Source organism: Rattus norvegicus, chromosome 17, assembly GCF_036323735.1.
Source record: "Rattus norvegicus strain BN/NHsdMcwi chromosome 17, GRCr8, whole genome shotgun sequence".
Lineage (NCBI taxonomy): Eukaryota > Metazoa > Chordata > Mammalia > Rodentia > Muridae > Rattus > Rattus norvegicus.
Genome location: NC_086035.1, coordinates 55983490 through 56001070, shown reverse-complemented (window position 1 = coordinate 56001070; position 17581 = coordinate 55983490). Strand labels below are relative to the sequence as shown.

General features: G+C 40.5%; 1 protein-coding gene across 8 annotated transcripts in view; it reads right to left on the bottom strand.

Annotated features, from left to right (window-relative positions):
- Positions 1-17444, bottom strand: part of Tbce (tubulin folding cofactor E) — a 47952-nt gene extending 30508 nt beyond the window's left edge. For 4 of the 8 annotated variants that reach the window (XM_063276619.1, XM_063276620.1, XM_063276622.1 and 1 more), the window contains exons 1-3: positions 15291-15368; positions 9557-9984; positions 6957-7087 (exon numbers count right to left, since the gene is read on the bottom strand). In XM_063276619.1, coding sequence (XP_063132689.1) covers positions 6957-7087; positions 9557-9612 — 187 coding nt within the window. In that variant the 5' untranslated portion in view covers positions 9613-9984; positions 15291-15368. Of the gene's footprint in view, positions 1-6956; positions 7088-9556; positions 9985-14651; positions 15137-15290 lie in introns of those variants that run through there. The other 4 variants (XM_063276621.1, XM_006254015.5, NM_001012161.1 and 1 more) reach the window with 4 other exon arrangements.
- Between the last annotated feature and the right edge of the window lie 137 nt (positions 17445-17581).

The window sequence follows — 17581 nt, the reverse complement described above, 5'->3', positions numbered from 1 at the left end:
CCAGGATAGCCAAGGCTGCCCAGAGAAACCCAATTTTGAAACAAACCAAAACAAGATCTACAATATCTAGGCAAGGTAGGTCAAGCCTTGTAAACCTAGCATTTGAGAGGCTGAGGCCGTGAGTTTTAAGACCAGCCTAGGCTTCAGAGCTGAGACTTTTCTAAAGACAAACAAGCATTTCCAGGAAGAAATAAAGGGGTAAAAAATAAAGATCAAAAGCCACCAACAAAAGATGAGAAGCAAAACATTAGAAGTGTGGGGTCCCACATAGGCCTCAACTCTCTTTTTGGATACTAGAACTCTCTAGGTTCATTAGGAGCCAACAAAAGTCTGTGAGGAGCCTGAGTAGGAAGAGGGGCACATTGCACTCAGTACCACTTACAGCTCACAGTACCTGTGTCTGGGGTCAAACCTGGCTTGTTTCTCTCTAAGCTGTTAGGCAGAGAACCTAGATGGTTCTATCTGGCTGCCTAGGGATCTGTTTCTACCAGGAAACTGGCATATCCTAAATAATAAAACAACCATTCTCAAAGTGTGGCCAGGTGTGATGGTGCACTTTGTAATCTCAGCATTCAAAAGTCTGAGGCAGGACACCAAGGATCTGAGATCAGCCTGGCTGCACAGTGCAAACTTGTCTCAAAAACAAAACCACAGCCTTTAATAGCAGCACTTAGGAGGTAGAGGAAAATGGATCTCTGAGTTTGAGGTCAATCTAGACTACAAAATGAGTTCCAAGATAGCCAGGCCTATACAAAGAAACCCTGCCTCAAGAAAGAAGAAAAAAAATCCATATAGATGTTCTTTGTCTTAGTGATAGTTTCTTTTTTTATTTATTTATTTTTAAAGATTTATTTATTTATTATATATGAGTACACTGTAGCTGTCTTCAGACACACCAGAAGAGGGCATCAGATTTCATTACAGATGGTTGTGAGCCACCATGTGGTTGCTGGGAATTGAACTCAGGACCTCTGGAAGAGCAGTCAGTGCTCTTAACCGCTGAGTCATCTCTCCAGCCCCTTAGTCATAGTTTCTTTTTCTTTTCTTTTCTTTCTTTCTTTTTTTTTTTTTTTTTCCCGGAGCTGGGGACCAAACCCAGGGCCTTGCGCTTGCTAGACAAGCACTCTACCACTGAGCTAAATCCCCAACCCCTTTTGTCATAGTTTCTACTTCTGCACAAACATCATGACCAAGAAGCAAGTTGGGGAGGAAAGGGTTTATTCAGCTTACACTTCCACATTGCTGTTCATCACCAAATGAAATCAGGGCTGGAACTCAAGCCAAGTCAGAAAGCAGGAGCTGATGCAGAGGCCATGGAGGGATCTTACTTACTGGCTTGCTTCCCCTGGCTTGCTCAGCTTGCTTTCTTATAGAATCCAGGACTACCAGCCCAGGGATGGAACCATCCACAATGGGCTGGGTCCTCCCGCCTTGATCACTAGCTGAGAAAATGCCTTACAGCTGGGTCTCATAGAGGCATTTCCTCAACTGAAATTCCTTTCTTCGTGATACTTCAGCTTGTGTCAAACTGACACAAAAAAAACCAGCCAGTACATTCTTTATCTGGGATACTAAGAAATCCATATCTAAAAATCAATTAAAAATTCTGATGGTGGGCTGGGGAGATGGCTCAGGGGTTAACAGACCACTCTTCCAGAGGTTCTGAGTTCAATTCCCAGCAACCACATGGTGGCTCACAATCATCTGTAATGGGATCTGACGCCCTCTTCTGGTGTGTGTGAACACAGTGACAGTACACTCATATAAATAAAATAAATAAAAAAATTCTGATGGTGAAAAATAGAAAAAAAAAGAATTTTGATAGTATAATGAGCAGATTAAAATATCAGCAATTTGGAAGGACCATTTTAGAGAGTGGACTAACCCAAAGGTTTTTTTTTTTTTTTTTTTTTTTTAGTTAACAAGGATGACTGATTTTAAAGAACTCTCTTGGGGTGGCAAGAAGGTTCATCATGTAAAGGCACCTATGGCTAAGCCTGATGACCTGAGTTCGATACTCAAGACTCACAAACTGGAAAGGGAGTAGTAGTAACCCCTGCAGTTTGTCCTCTGATTGCTACATGTGTGGCATATGCATGCATGTATGCATGCTTGTATGTATGTATGTATGTATGTATGTATGTATGTATGTATGTATGCATGCACGCACAGACACACACACACACACACACACACAAAATGTACAGAGGTGGAGAAGTGAAAAAATTTTAAGATGTAGTTAAAGAAAGAACAAACTTTACCAATCTAACACTATGCCTCAAAATTTAAGGGTAGATCATCATTCCTGCTTTAGAGATGTGCATGGAGTTTTAGGGTGAAATGCCAATGCTACATAATCTAAAATGACCACCACAAAATGAGAAGACAAAATGTTAAGCTCTGTTATTACTGTTTTCTTTTTCGCAGGCTGAAGACTTTCGTTATACATACAAAAAGCACCTATCACGTCTTGAAATCTTTATTTCTAGGAATGAATCCTCCAAAACCATCCCTGACCATTGTAAAGATCCATAAACAACGACCACAAGTATCTATTTGCAAAACATTAGGATTGTCCTGCTCTTCTTTTAATGTTTTGGATACACTAACTTAAGCTGGGTGTGGGTACATGCTCTCCATGCCTAGACCTCTAGGCAGGATGAGGCATTCAAGGCTATCCGCAGTCACTGAACAAGTTTGAAGAAAGACTGGTGGGCTACAGAAATCCTTGCCTCAAAAACCAACCAACCAACCAAGAAGACAAACTTGAGCTACATAGCAAGAATTTGCCTCAAAAAACTAGACATGGTGGTTCATGCCTTCCATCCCAGCACTTTAATCCTAGAAAGAGGCAGGCCCACTTCTGTGAGTTTAATGCAGGCTTGATCTATATAGGGAGTTCCAAGTAGCAAGGGCTACAGAGTGGAAGGGAAGGGTGGGTTAAAAGCATTGGGTTAAGAGCATTGAGAAGACATGGTTTCAATTACCATCACCCACATGGTGGGTGGCTCATAGGTTCTCTGTAATTCTATTCCAGAGCCTCTGAGATATCCAACATACACGCAATATACCAATGTACATGCAGACAAAACATCCATACACATAAAATGAATAAATGATTTTTTTTAAATAAGAGTGACTGTTAAGAGGACCCAGAACTAATCTCCAACGCCCACATGGTATCTACCAATCACCTGTAAGTCCATTTCTGTTCTATGGAAGCTTTAAGGCTTAGCACTTGGTTTCACTATTAATAAACAGAACTAATTGACATAGAGGAAAGTACTTGACATGCAAACATTATTTTTTAAATCTATCTTCTCACAAATAATCCCAATCATGCTGCTAGTGCAATGACTCACTGAGAGGTGCTGAGTTCAGACAAACATCCACACCAAATAGCTTATGGAAGCCAGCAACTCCAGCTCTAGAACATCAGACGCCTTCTGGCCTCACATGCACATATCCACCACACTTAAACATACATATACACAATTAGAAGAAATAAATCTTTTTAGCTGGATGGTGGTGGTGCACACCTTTAGTTCCAGCACTCCTGAGGCAGAGGCAGGTAAATCTCTATGAGTTGGAGGCCAGCCTGGTCTACAAGAGCAAGTTCCAGGACAGCCAAGGCTAGACTTAGAAATCCTGTCTCAAAACACCAAAATATAAAAAAATTAAAAATAAAAACCAAATCAATCCCCCCTCCAAAAAAACCTTTAAAAACAACAATAATCTCAGTCAGACTAGGGGGAATATTTCTCTTATACCTGTTTAAAGACTTCCATGGTGACTTCCACACAGGCACAGTAACATCTGTCTAGTTTAGGGTAAATAAACTCAGGTCTTATGCATGCTGGGGCAAGTGTTACACCCAAGCCCTGAAAGCTTCCTAAACACCAACTACTGGGCCCAGTCTAGTGTCAGTCAGTGGATATGTGGGCAGGCCGAGAATCCGCATTTAACCAGGAATCACAAGATGGTGATGCTGCTCAGAAGCCACACCGAGAGCTTCAGATCCAAGTTCATCTAAACCGCCCTGAATCTGCTCAGACGAGTTCCAAATACATAGAAAATACTCAATTACTTGTTGATTCACTTAGGCTTATGAGGCAGTTTACTACATTGTTACCATAAAGGAAAAAAAATAGCAATCAAATGTTCAAAATGAGGGGTGGGGCACGGTGACAGACACTTATACTCGCAAGCACTTATAAGACTGATATACGAGGATCCCTTGAGTTCATGAGTTTAAGGCTAGACTGAGCAATATAGGAAGACCTTGTCCCATTAAGAATAAAAAGAAGGGCAGAAAAAGAGAATGGCTAAATAAATTACATAGTATACTAAATGGATAACCGTTAGGAAAACCCAGAACTAGAAAAGAGAAGAAAAAAGACAAACATAAGAGGAAAGGAGGATGTTCCTGTAACAACAACAACATCAACATCACCTTCCTCCTCCTCAACATCGTCATTGAGAGAGGGTCTCACTATGTATCCTTGGCTGCCCTGGAACATGCTATATTGGCCAGGCTGGTCTCACACTCACAGAGCTCTGTACAGGGTTAGTGAGGTAGGGCTAATATGACCAAAGTACACTGTTTAGATGTTCGAAGACACCACAATACATTCGTTATGTTATATGATTAGTACATATTAATAAAAAGGTTAAAAAAGGAAAACCCAGTAAAATAATGTTACAGGCCAGGCACATTCATTTAATCACAGGAAGCAGAAACAGACAGAGCTCTCTGAGACTCTCTCTCGATATGGATGATGGTGGTGACGGAGGTGATGACGATGTTACAGGAACAGAGTAATTAAATGAAGAAAGATAATAGATAGGTCTGTGTATATCTGAGCCACACTACGGTGATGCCTGAAGAATGGTGAAGGCCATCAGAAAGGAAGAGCAGACCCTGCCTGTCTTTGAAGGCCTCTAAAGCGAGAAGGACTCAAATGCTCTTATCACCATTTTCCCACAGGGATCCAGTTTTATCCTGGACACATTCTTGCTGCTTTGGAGATCAGTAGCTTCACCAAAGAACCTACTTCCTAGATATGGAAGCTGGGGAGAATAATGAGATCAAAGGGCTAGAAGACTCAATGCCTATGCGTGCCCATTCTGGTTGGTGACTAAAGACCTCCCTACCGTGTTTCTTACATGAAGACGAAACAATCTTATTTTATTTATTTATTTTTGGTTCTTTTTTTTTTTTTTCGGAGCTGGGGACCGAACCCAGGGCCTTGCGCTTCCTAGGCAACAACAACAACAATCTTATTTTAAATCTATTTCCTGAAACCCTTCTTCTTTCCTTCCTTTTATTTTATTTTTTTAGACAGGATCTAGCCCAGACTGGACTAGCACTTACTTGGTAGTCTATACAGGTCTTAAAACTTATCAATTCTCTTGCTGTAGCCTTCTGAGAACCTGCACTACAGCCACAAATCACTGTATCTGGCTAGAAATGATAAATTTCACCAATTTCTGAGATCTTTTGAGATCCAGAGAGTTAGGTTAGTTCCTAGCTTTCTCCACTACGTCTTTACAAGTGAAATCTTTTCAATTCTGCTTAGCTTGTTGCCACTTAAACCTAGTTCTTTCCAGTATTAATAAACTTAATTGTACTTTTTCTTGTCCTATTCTCCTCAGAGGTATAGGATAAGCCTGGACTTAAATAAAAAGAAAGAAAATCCATTTTAGTTGAGGTTTAAGAGCCTGCAGTATTAGATAGGTACAATCTGCCACCTTGACATACGAAATCATTAATTTACTATTCACCACAGTTTATACAATGTACATATACATGTGTATTGTTTCCTATAAATCTACAAAATATGAGCAATGCACAAGGTTCTATTTGGCCAGAATGCAATTACATTATTCACATTTATATAACGTAAGTATACACCCACACATATATACACATACACATACACGTGAGGAGAAGCATTCACATGCTTTTGGTTACAAAGCATGATGCTTCACACTCAAGAGTGCCACTGATACTACAACATGAGTACTTGCTAATACAAGAGAGATTATGATGAAGACTGTTGGTTTACATGAGCAATTCTGGGCTCAAGTAAAGATTTTTTTGAATCACAGACACAAAGTTTTATTTACATCAACACAGTATTAAATGCATGTGCGTATGGATTAATGGCAAAGTAATATCAAAAGGTCACTTGGTTTTTGAGTTGAGAATCATGAAAATTCAAGGCTGTTGGTTGTTTGACGTTTGTTCAGAAGATATTTCAATGTTGACTTAGTATTAAAAATACTACAAAATCGGGGCTGGAGAGATGGCTCAGCGGTTAAGAGCACCCGACTGCTCTTCCAGAGGTCATGAGTTCAATTCCCAGCAACCACATGGTGGCTCACAACCATCTGTAAAGAGATCTGATGCCCTCTTCTGGTGTATCTGAAGACAGCTACAGTGTACTTATATATAATAAATAAATAAATCTTTAAAAAAAAAAAAAAATACTACAAAATCAAGTGGCATAAAGTTTAAAAAGTTGTACATCTCATATACATATACAGTGCAATGACCCCAAATAAAACTATGTGTCTGCAAGCTGGTTGACACATTCCTCAAAACTGATTTTTTATTTTATATATTTCTTTATTAGAGACAGGGTCTCACTGCTGTTCCAGCTGGTTTAGAATTTGCCATGTAAAAAAGGCTGGCTTAGAACTCAGAAATCCGGGGGTTGGGGATTTAGCTCAGTGGTAGAGCGCTTGCCTAGCAAGCGCAAGGCCCCAGCTCCGAAAAAAAAGAAAAGGAAAAAAAAAAAAAAAAAAAAAAAAAAGAACTCAGAAATCCACCTGCCTCTGCTTCAGAGTGCTGGAACTGAAGGCATGTGTTGCCACACCCAGATCAAAATTGGTATGATAACACACTACTAAGACATTTACATGGAAGTGACGGAAAGATCTGCATAGCTTACCTGCCACAGGAGGAACAGCACCACAAAAGCGCACTGTTGCGTATTCTCCGTTAACTTCAACTCTTCTACCAATGACATCTAATGGCAAGATGTCACTCATTCTAAGATAGCAGGAATTCAAAATAGGAGACCTAGGGAGGAAAACATGAAAAAGTGACAAGAACTTAATTAGCAAAAATCATAGTCTAGGTTGGCCTCAAGCTCTTGAACTATATATAGCAAATCCTCCTGCCTCCGTTGCTCAAGTGCTGGGATAACAGATCTTAGTCACCACACACAGCCAAAGTTTCCTACAGGGGCTCAAGAAAATGGCTTACTATGTAAGGCACCTGTTATGCACACACGAGGACCTGGGTTTAGATCCCCAGAAAAAGCTAAATGTGACAGACAGTATACACCTACAATTTCAGAGTTGGGAGACAAAAGGATTCTTGTGGCTTTACTAGCTAACCAGTTTTGCCAACTGGTGTGTTCCATGTTTAGTGGTCATCCCTGTCTCAAAAAGCAAGATGGAGAGTGATAGAATAAGAAAGAGTAGACCTCTGGCCCTCATGGGTACACACATGAACGTACACACGCATGCATGCACGCACACCCCCCCCCCCGTGCGTGTATACATACTAAAGAACAATGGGCCTGGAGATCTAGCTGAGTTGGTTTGTGCTTGCCTAGCATCCACAAAGCAGAGTGGCTCATGCCTTAATCCTAGTAGTCAGAAGCCAGCCTGAGATACACAAGGCCCTAGCTCAGGAAAAGAGTAACAAAAAAATGAATAACTCAAAAATTTAGGTATATTATGGTTAATATCTCTGTTTTTGCTTTTTTCTTAAAGACATGTAACCCAGCCCAAACTGGCCTCAATCTCACCATGCAATTAGGGAGGGGTATCGAGACTATGACATCTGTCACTATGCCCAGCTTATTCTGGAGGCAAGATCTCCTGTATAAGCTAGCCTTGAATTCCTGATCCTCTTGCCCCAGCTTCCAAAATGCTGGAATTACAAACGAGTGCCACATGCTTGGCTTGGTTATGACTTCTTTCAAAGTTTGGTCTTTTGGACATAAGCACTGAGGTATCTGCACTCCTGAGGTACATGTCTGGATATACCAGTAGCAGTGCAGGTAGTTCATAGAGTGAAAGAGGGGCAGGGACCAGAAGGATGAGGATTTTATTAAGATAAACACTAGAATCAACATTTGGGAGAATAATTAGTTAAAAATGGTCAAACAGAAAATAAGGATCCTTGTTAGAGCCCAAAAACCCAAAACAACCCAAGCAGGCACAAAGCAAGATCTCCCAGTCAGGGGCAACAGTACAGTTTAGGGAGCTGACTGCATCCTTAAAATGTTCATCTTCGGGGCTGGGGATTTAGCTCAGTGGTAGAGTGCTTATCTAGGAAGCGCAAGGCCCTGGGTTCAGTCCCCAGCTCCAAAAAAAAGAACCCAAAAAAATAAAAAAAAAAAATGTTCATCTTCGTAAGGATTTAAGGGGATGACAAAACATATTGTACTCAGGCTGTTATTGGTTGATCAGGACCACAGACTCCAGAGCTGAACTGTGACCCCGACCCAGAATATCACAGAATGTTTAAACCCGAAATCCATAAATATCTGTGCCAAGTTACAGTGACATTTTCGCACCAATCAGGATTTAGGGATATCCTGTTGGTTAGGTTATCCAACTGTAGCGGGGCATTAATGTTAGCATTAATGTCGCAACTTGCCAAATAGGAAGTCAGTTACCCGTGTACATGTCTCTTTCTGCCAAACAGGGTATCAGTTACCCGGGAAAGTCTTGGGAATTTAAACTTTATTTGACCCCTATCCAAAATGGAAGTTTTATTCAACATGGCTTCAGTTTGGTTCCTTGAACTCGGTCAGTTTGCTGGGCTCTGCCTTGGGTAGGTCAGTGGTACTCTAAGGTATTGCAACCTCTAAGATAAACACCTGGGCGATAATGGAATTTTCAGCAATGAAAAGCAAAAGAAATCATCACAGGCCCAACACATGGGGTTCCGAAGTGAGAGCAGCTTGGACAAGCTGAGGAGACTGAGCTGCGAGTAGGAATCAGACTAGGTTAGCTATGTTTTAGGAAACATAGGTACACTGGCCAAGGCAGAGTCCTGCTCATAATAAGATTGTGCCCTGAAGCAAAGTTCTTGTCCCTGAGTAAGATGTCAGTAGAACTCCATTCCTAGACGTCCACAAACTGGAGAGCAAGGAGTTATCTTGCCAGAAACTCACATTTTTGTTATTAGTTTAGGATTGCTGACCAAAGGAAATATGCACTCAATTTTTTGATAGCTAATATCAGATGCACTTTTATAATGGTTGTTCCAATATATTGTACTATCAGGAGAATATGAGATACGAGCCCTTGTATCCTAACAATTTTGCCTACAAAGAACATCCTCAACTTTTACCAGTGTATGCATTTTGTTTTGATGTTTATGGTGGGGATCAAATCCAGGACCTGAGGTATGCAGGTGCTCTAGGGCTGAGTAAGCTCTGTAAACCATGTATTTTATCCAGTTATAACAGAAGATGGGCATCTGATCAGATTTCCTTTTTTCTGAACTATCCACTTACATCTTGCTCACCTTTCCTTTTGTTTTAGCAGGTTTTTATTGTTGAGTGTGTGTGTTTGTGCACACATGCGTGTATGTGTGTATTTGAGATAGGGTCAGTAGGACAGCTCAGGCTGGCCTTGAACTCATTTTGTAGCTGATGATGACTTTGAACTTCTGATCTTCCTGCTATCACCTTGCCAGTGCTGAAATCAGACCTGTGCAGACTTATGTGGTACCAGAGATGGATTCCAGGGTTTTGTACATGCTAGGCGAACTCTGCATCTACTGAACCACATCCTTAAGCTCCGTTGTTTGCTTCTCAGATGAGATCTTACTGTGTTGCCCAAGCTCGCCTTGAACTCGCAACTCTCTTGCTTCAGCTTCCCAAGTCACTGAAAACTTTATATACCATCATACTCTGTTGTTTCCTGTTGTTCCTGGTGAAGTGACCATAGTTCCTTAAAACAATTTGCAAAGAATTAAAAACATGGAGTCAAGAGCTATCTCTACAATATGTTTATAACTGAATTATTCATTAACAGCCCAAAGATGAGGGAAAAAATATCTAAGTGCTGATTAAAATAAAGAATACACCAAAAAGTATTATTCAACCTTAAGGACAGACACCAAATGATCCTTCTTCTGTGCAGTATCTAGGCCTGTAAAATGCACAAAGACAGCTGGATGTGGTAGTGAATGCTTCTAACTCTGAACTTGGGAGTGGATCTCTGCTACTTTGAGGTCAGCCTGGTGAACACTACAAGTTCCAGGCCAGCTATGGCTACATAGTAAGAACCTGTCCTTTTTTTTTTTTTTTTTTTTAAGATTCATTTATTTATTTTTATATGAGTACACTATAGCCATCCACGGACACACCAGAAAAGGGAATTGGATTCCCATTATAGATGGTTATGAGCCACCATGTGGTTGCTGGAAATTGAACTCAGGACCTCTGGAAGAGCAGTCAGTGCTCTTAACCACTGAGCCATCTCTCCAGCCCCCTCCCCCCCTTTTTTTTAGAACCTGTCTTAAAAAATTTCTCTTTGTTTGTTATTTTTCCCTGACAGAAAGTATAATGGTAGATACCATGATTTTCCAGGAAAGGATAACCAGAAGCAGCTATTTAGAATAACAGTTTCAGTTCTATAAGACACAAAGTTCTGGAGTTGGAGAGAAGTGCTGGTTACAGTGTAAATATACTTACTACTACTAACTTTATACACTTAAAAATTACAAAGACAGTAAATTTTCTGCAACATATATTTTTCAATTTAAAAAGTAATCTCAGCCAGCAGTCTTGGCACATTAATCCTAGCACTTGAGAAGCAAAAGCAGGCAGACCTCTACAGGGGCCAGCCTGGTCTACAGAGCTAGTTCTAGGATAGCCAGAGAAACCCTGTCTGGAAAAACAAGGGGGTGGGAGGCAGTAATTTCAGGGCCAGTGAAATGTCTCAGCAAATAAGGGCTCTTAACACCTACCCCGAGTTTAATCCCTAGGACTCACATTGTAGAAAGGGATACCCTACTCCTGCAAGTTGTCCTCAGATCTTCACACATACTCCTTGTCATACCTCCCACTCCCACATATATAAATAAAAAAGAAAATGGAACTGCTCATGTCACATGTTTGGAGCCCTGGGTTTTGATCCTTAGCCCTACAAAAATCAAGTGTGGTGGTATCCTCTGGTAATCTCAGAGCTCAGAAGTGGAGTCAGAAGGATCAGGAATTCAAGGTCTACTTTAATTACATGAGTTTGAGGTTGGCTTGGGCTATAACAAATCATATATAAATAAATAAATAAATAAATAAATAAATGTCAAATCATGAGGCTTTCATTTTCTTGCAGTCCCTATTTACTTTCTAAATAATACTCATTTCACATATTCAATATGTCTATCATGTTTTTAATTATACCTCCGATATGTATTTTCAGTAAAATACTAAGATAGGGAAATGTCATCTGATCCTTGAAGTGCTAAATTTAAATATATATTCTACTAAAAAAGTATAATAAGTTGACTTCAACAAATTTCAAAGAAAAACAGCAGAAAACAGTTCTAACCAATAACTTTATTGTTAAGACATTCACATCTTGGGGTTGGGGATTTAGCTCAGTGGTAGAGCGCTTGCCTAGCAAACGCAAGACCCTGGGTTCGGTCCCCAGCTCCGAAAAAAAAAAAAAAAAAGAAAGAAAAAAAAAAGACATTCACATCTTATATTAAAAAAAAATCTAATTGCTGAGATGATCCAGAAAGCTTGCTGAAATCAGCAACTTAAAGGTTAAAAGAAATATTGCTCACAGGATAAAAATTCTAAATAGATTTGAATAAAGAATATACAGTAAAATTATAAGTTAATTGTTATAAGAAAAATAAAATAGTGTATCCTTTAAACAAGTGGCTGGAGAAAAGTGAAATGAGAAAAAGAATTAAAAAAAAAAATCCAACATCCCCAAAAAGGCAAGTACTAAGTGATTGGCTGAAGAGTTGATACAGCAGACAAAGTACTTGCCATGCACTCTTGAACACAAGATTTTGGATTCCCAGAGCCCATCTAAGTGCTAGGTTTGTGTGGCTGCCACTCATAATCCCAGTATCTTGGGAGGCAGAGAACAGATCCTTATAGCAAGCCAGCTAGCATTAACAGGAATTTGTGAGCTCCAGGTTCAGCAAGAAATACTGTACTGCCTCAATAAATAAAATCTAAGAGCTCAAGGAACATACCCAACATCAGCTTCATGCCTCCACATACACACATGTACTCGTGCATCTGCATCACAAATATGCCCCATCCTGTGTGCGTAAACATGCATATACTCACACAAATAAAGTATAAAGTCTTAGGTAGAAGTTGTAGGTCACTGGCAGACACTGTAAACATGTAGATGATGGTAGAAAAGCCTAAATACCTTCAGTTCACAATTAAAGCTATTACTAAAAGCCAGACACTTTTCTAGGTACTAAGGGCAGAGTAGGAAAATATTTGCCTTCTGGAAGCATCTATTCTTGTGGTGAGAAAAACAATAAACCAGATAACCGGGTACATCACATGAAAGGGATAAACACAAGGACAAGAAGCACAGTGGCTCTGTTAAAGATGGAAGAAAGTTGGCCAAAAAAGGTAGAATTTCAGGGGTTGGGGATTTAGCAGGGGTTGGGGATTTAGCTCAGTGGTAGAGCGCTTGCCTAGCAAGCGCAAGGCCCTGGGTTCAGTCCCCAGCTCCAAAAAAAAAAAGGTAGAATTCCAAAATGCAGAGAGAAGTAAGAGATCAAACTACATGAACATACAGAAGACCATTCAGGCAAACAAACAAACAAACAAACAAACAAAAAACCACACACACACACACACACACACACACACACACACACAGCAATGCTGATTATCTTAGAAGTTAAAATGTGTTTGAGGGCAGAAAATGGAGCAATAAAAAAGGGATAATTAGCAAGGGACAGATCAAGGATGATGCAGGGCCAGGTCATTTAGGACTCTGGGGGTGACTTGAAAGACTTGCCTGCGGAGTGAAACATCAAAGGAATCTTAGAAAGATCCCTGTAGATTCTGTGATGCTAACTGACAAGAAGAAAAAACTGACTAGTAACTAGGGAACAGTAATCTTATGAGAGATGCTGCCATTTTTTAAACAGGTGAATGTTGAGAAAGGGCTTAAAGATCTGGACATATTTTGACTATCAGAGAATTAGCTGATATGAACAAATAAAAATGCTGAGTCATAATGACTCCAAAGATTTGGCCTGAACAAATGTCTCAGTAGACAATTGATAAATATAATAAACCATTAAGTCACAGGCAAATTCTTTCCAGACCCACAGGTCTATAATCTCAGCTACTCTGGGGCTGAGGTAGAAGAATCAAATATTAAAGGTCAGCACAGATAATACCCTACCAGGACTGGGGGTGTAGTTTAGTGGTAAAGCACTAACCTAGTATAAGGGAGGCCCTGGAACAAAAAAGAAAGAAAGAAAAGAAAAAAGAAAAAGAATAAGAGGAGGAAGAGGAGAAGGAATCAGAGGAGGAGGAGGAAGAAGAGGAGAAAACTAATAATTCTCTTTAGGGGAGTAATGGGAACATCAATATCAAAAGAAGCCAACTTCTAGAGAATCTAATTCCTTTGCATTGACCCAATTATGAACAAATAAAAGTCCTCTTCATGGAACAACACAGAATACCACATTCTTTCTCAATGATGCTCTGAAAATCAATCTGATTTATAAATGAGAGGGATGAGGGTAGGGATACCGATTCAGAACTCCTGCAGCATAAACAAGGAGGAAATGGTCTGGCATGACTGACTCCTGTGATTTCAAGGCCACTGTGGAAGAAGGTTCTGTTCTCTACATCAGGGCAGATTTGTATCAGTAACTTAACCTTCTGAATATTTTTATAGATCCTAATAAAAATTATAATTTATAAAATTGTCTGCACTGGGGTGTGGTAGCCCATATCTTTAATCCCAGAACTCTAGAGGCAGAGGTGGGAAGTTCTCTGTGAATCTCAGGCCATCTTGGTCTATGCACTGAGCTTCAAAACAGCCAGGACTACATAAAGATGTCTCAAAAACCAAACAAAAACAAACCAAAGTTCCTGGTAGTAAGCTGAATTTACAATAGCACCCATAACATGAGCACATACAAAAATTAAAACTTGCGCTGGAGAGATGGCTCACTGGCTAAGAGAACTAGCTGCTCATCCAGAAACCCAGGTTCAATTCACATGGCAACCCTGGACTATTTGTAACTCCAGTCTCAGGCGATCCAATTCCCTGGATTTCTGGTGCACTGCATACATATGGTGCACATACATACATTATATACATAATACCCATACATATAAAATAAAAATTAATCTTAAAAAAAGAAAAATTAATAAGTAAGGACATAAAAAGACAACAGCAATGGATAGTGGATCTGGCTAACTTTCACATCAGGCAAGAGAGCAGTCTTGTCATTAGCATTTATAAATCCTGTTGTCTCAATAAGCCTCTTTCTTTGGGGATGGCTAAATCACACCCTAATATTGGATTCAACTACAACTCACAGAACAATCCCCAAATAGCAGTAAACTCTTTGTAAAAAATGTTATTCTGAGGGTGTGGTGACTCACGAATGTAATCTCAGCGCTCCGGAGGTTGAGGCTGGAGGATTGTCACAGGTTCAAAGTCATCCAGGGCTGAAATATGAGCTCTGCATCTGGCAATGAATCCTTGTTTTAAAAATTAAATTAAAGTACTGCCGGGCAGGCTGACTGGTGCATTGGTAGGCTAAAGCAAAGCTAAGGGCTGACGCTAGTTAGAGGCCAGCCTCAGATATTTCCAAAATGGCCTTGGGTTACAGAATGAGACCCTCTCTCAAAAAAGAAAAAAAAAAAAAACCCACAAAAACTGAATACTCTCCTCTGCCCTCCCACCGCACTCCACGACCGCTGTCCACTCTGGCAGCATCACCTGAGATCCACGCCCAGACTCGGGGGGGGGGGAGGTAGGGAGGTAGGGAGGGAGAACGAGAGAGATCGAGAGAGAGAGAGAGAGAGATCGAGAGAGAGAGAGAGAGAGAGAGAGAGAGAGAGAGAGAGAGAGAGAGAGAGAGAGAGAGAGGCGCTTGGCGCAGGCGCACTAGTCTTCCGCAGGGTCTGCCCACAACATCTCCCAGCCGATCCGAGAGAAGTCTCGGAGAAGGAATACTGAGGTAACCCAGCCTCATTGGGCAGCTCGCCACCTCAGCTCCACGATCTTACGAAGCTCACCTTCTTTCAGCCGGTCTGTCAGCACCCAGAGGCCCTCACGCACCCTGAGCGTTCGGCTCTAGGCGGAAGTATCCGTAGACCGGAAATCCCGCCTCCGTAGAGGAAGTGACGAGAAACTAGTTTAGCCCACCCAAACCCTAACACCATTGTCTCGAAGTGTTGTTATGGTAAGCACCGGAACTATAACCCTGAAGGACAACGGGACCAACCGAATCTGAGTACGGTAGTTGATCTAGGGCAGCCAAGATGAGAAGTGGAAGTTCATAGCTGGGCGTGGTGGTTCACTCCTGTTAACAGTCAGTACTAGGAAGATTGAGGCAAGATTGAGACCGGATGGGAGGGGCTTCAGCCTTGATGGCAAAGAAAGACCCTATCTCAAAAACAAAAGTGTTTCATGCTTTCGAGTAGTCTATCACCATAGGAAGTTCAGAGTTACAGAGAAAAGTGTAGTGTTAATCCCTCCAGAACTGGAAAGAAAAAGTTAATCAGCTAAGGCATAAGGGAGAACCAGAGTAAACGCAGTGTTTTAAATTGAAGTCACCACTATAACAAGAACTTCCTATGAATCGAGTTTTTTTGGTGGTGTTTTGATTTGATTTTAGATGTTAAAAGCCAGTAACTTTTTATTGAAAACAAATTTAGGATGGTATTACATAAACATGTAGCAATGTGACCTCTCACAGGTTCAGTATACCTGAGGCTGGGCATAAACTTCAGTGGAAGAGTTCTGGCTTTGCCAGATCCAAGTCAGTTTTAACACACATCACCATGAAAACAATAAAAGAGGGCTGTAATTCAACCAAAGAGGAACTGCACAACTTGACTGGGAGACATAATTCATGACAAATCTACTTTATTGCCTAGCAGTGAGAGGGAACCCTGTAGTGAATCTGCTGTCATTGGTTAATGAAAAATAGAATAAGCTTCCAGAACCTTTCCTGTTTGAAATCCTATCAGCTCTTTCTTACCTGGAGGATCTAAGCTACTAGGGTCATGTGGCAATTCTCTAATAGAAATATAGAACTTCGGATAAGAGATATTTTTTTCAAGGACAACATTTCATGAAGGTGGTGCTGCTGATTGTTTTGAGACAAAGTCTTGTGTAATCTAGGCTTGCCTCAAAACTTGCCAAAGTCAAGATTGGTCTTGAACTACTGAATATCTTGCCTCCATCCACCAAGTGCTAAAATCACAGGCTTGGACTGCCATGCCAGTATGTCCACATTTAATTCAACTTCATGCTTTTCAAGGAATTGTTGATACAAAACATGTTAAAAAACAGAGAGGTTGGGGTTGGGAATTTAGCTCAGTGGTAGAGCGCAAGGCCCTGGGTTCTGTCCCCAGCTCCGAAAAAGAGAGAGAGAGAGAGAGAGAGAGAGAGAGAGAGAGAGAGAGAGATTATTCTGAACCAAACTCAAGTGTTCTTGACCCAGAAACATTTACGGAGTTTACCCTGAATCACTGTTACTGTGGAAGAGACTATTTGAATTTTTATAGTTTTATACAAGAACACATTCAAAATAAGTTGGTGGGAACAAAGTGTACCAGATTATAGCAAAATGTCAGTCACTTCAAGTTTCAGATATTAAATCAATTTGGCATCAAACTATTGGCAATCTCTCTGCCTCTACCTGTGATAGGATTAAAGTTGTGAGTGACCACACCCAGCCAAAATTGGACCTTAAAAGTCTTAAAATTCTGCACATAGAAGTATATTGTTCTTCTCAAGTGGAGGTGAACAACCACAAAAGACACTACAAAGATCTATTATTGAAAGAATAAGGGCTGGAGGGATGGCTCAGCGGTTAAGAGCACTGACTGCTCTTCCAGAGGTCCTGAGTTCAAATCCCAGCAACCACATGGTGGCTCACAACAATCTGTAATGAGATCTGATGCCCTCTTCTGGTGTGTCTGAAAACAGCTACAGTGTACTGTATAATAAATAAATAAATCTCTAAAAAAAAGAAAGAAAGAAAGAATAAACTGAAATTAGAGGGACTATTAGCCATGTAATGGTTTGGGCAGCACTGAAAACCTTGCCTAAATCTCCATCTTTTCTTGTTTTGCATTTACTGAAATTAGGATGTAGCAAAGACCACTATGAGAGATCATACACCCATTTTAAGGTATTCTTGTATAGTAAGTTTTATTTCCCAGCACATCTGATCCCAGAAGGGACTGCTTTATAATTGTTTCTGGTCTGTTTTTATTTATTGATATTTCAATAGGGCGGCTGGTCTTATTCACCCTGTATCTGTTGAAGATTTTCCCATAGTTTCCCCAGTGTTTAT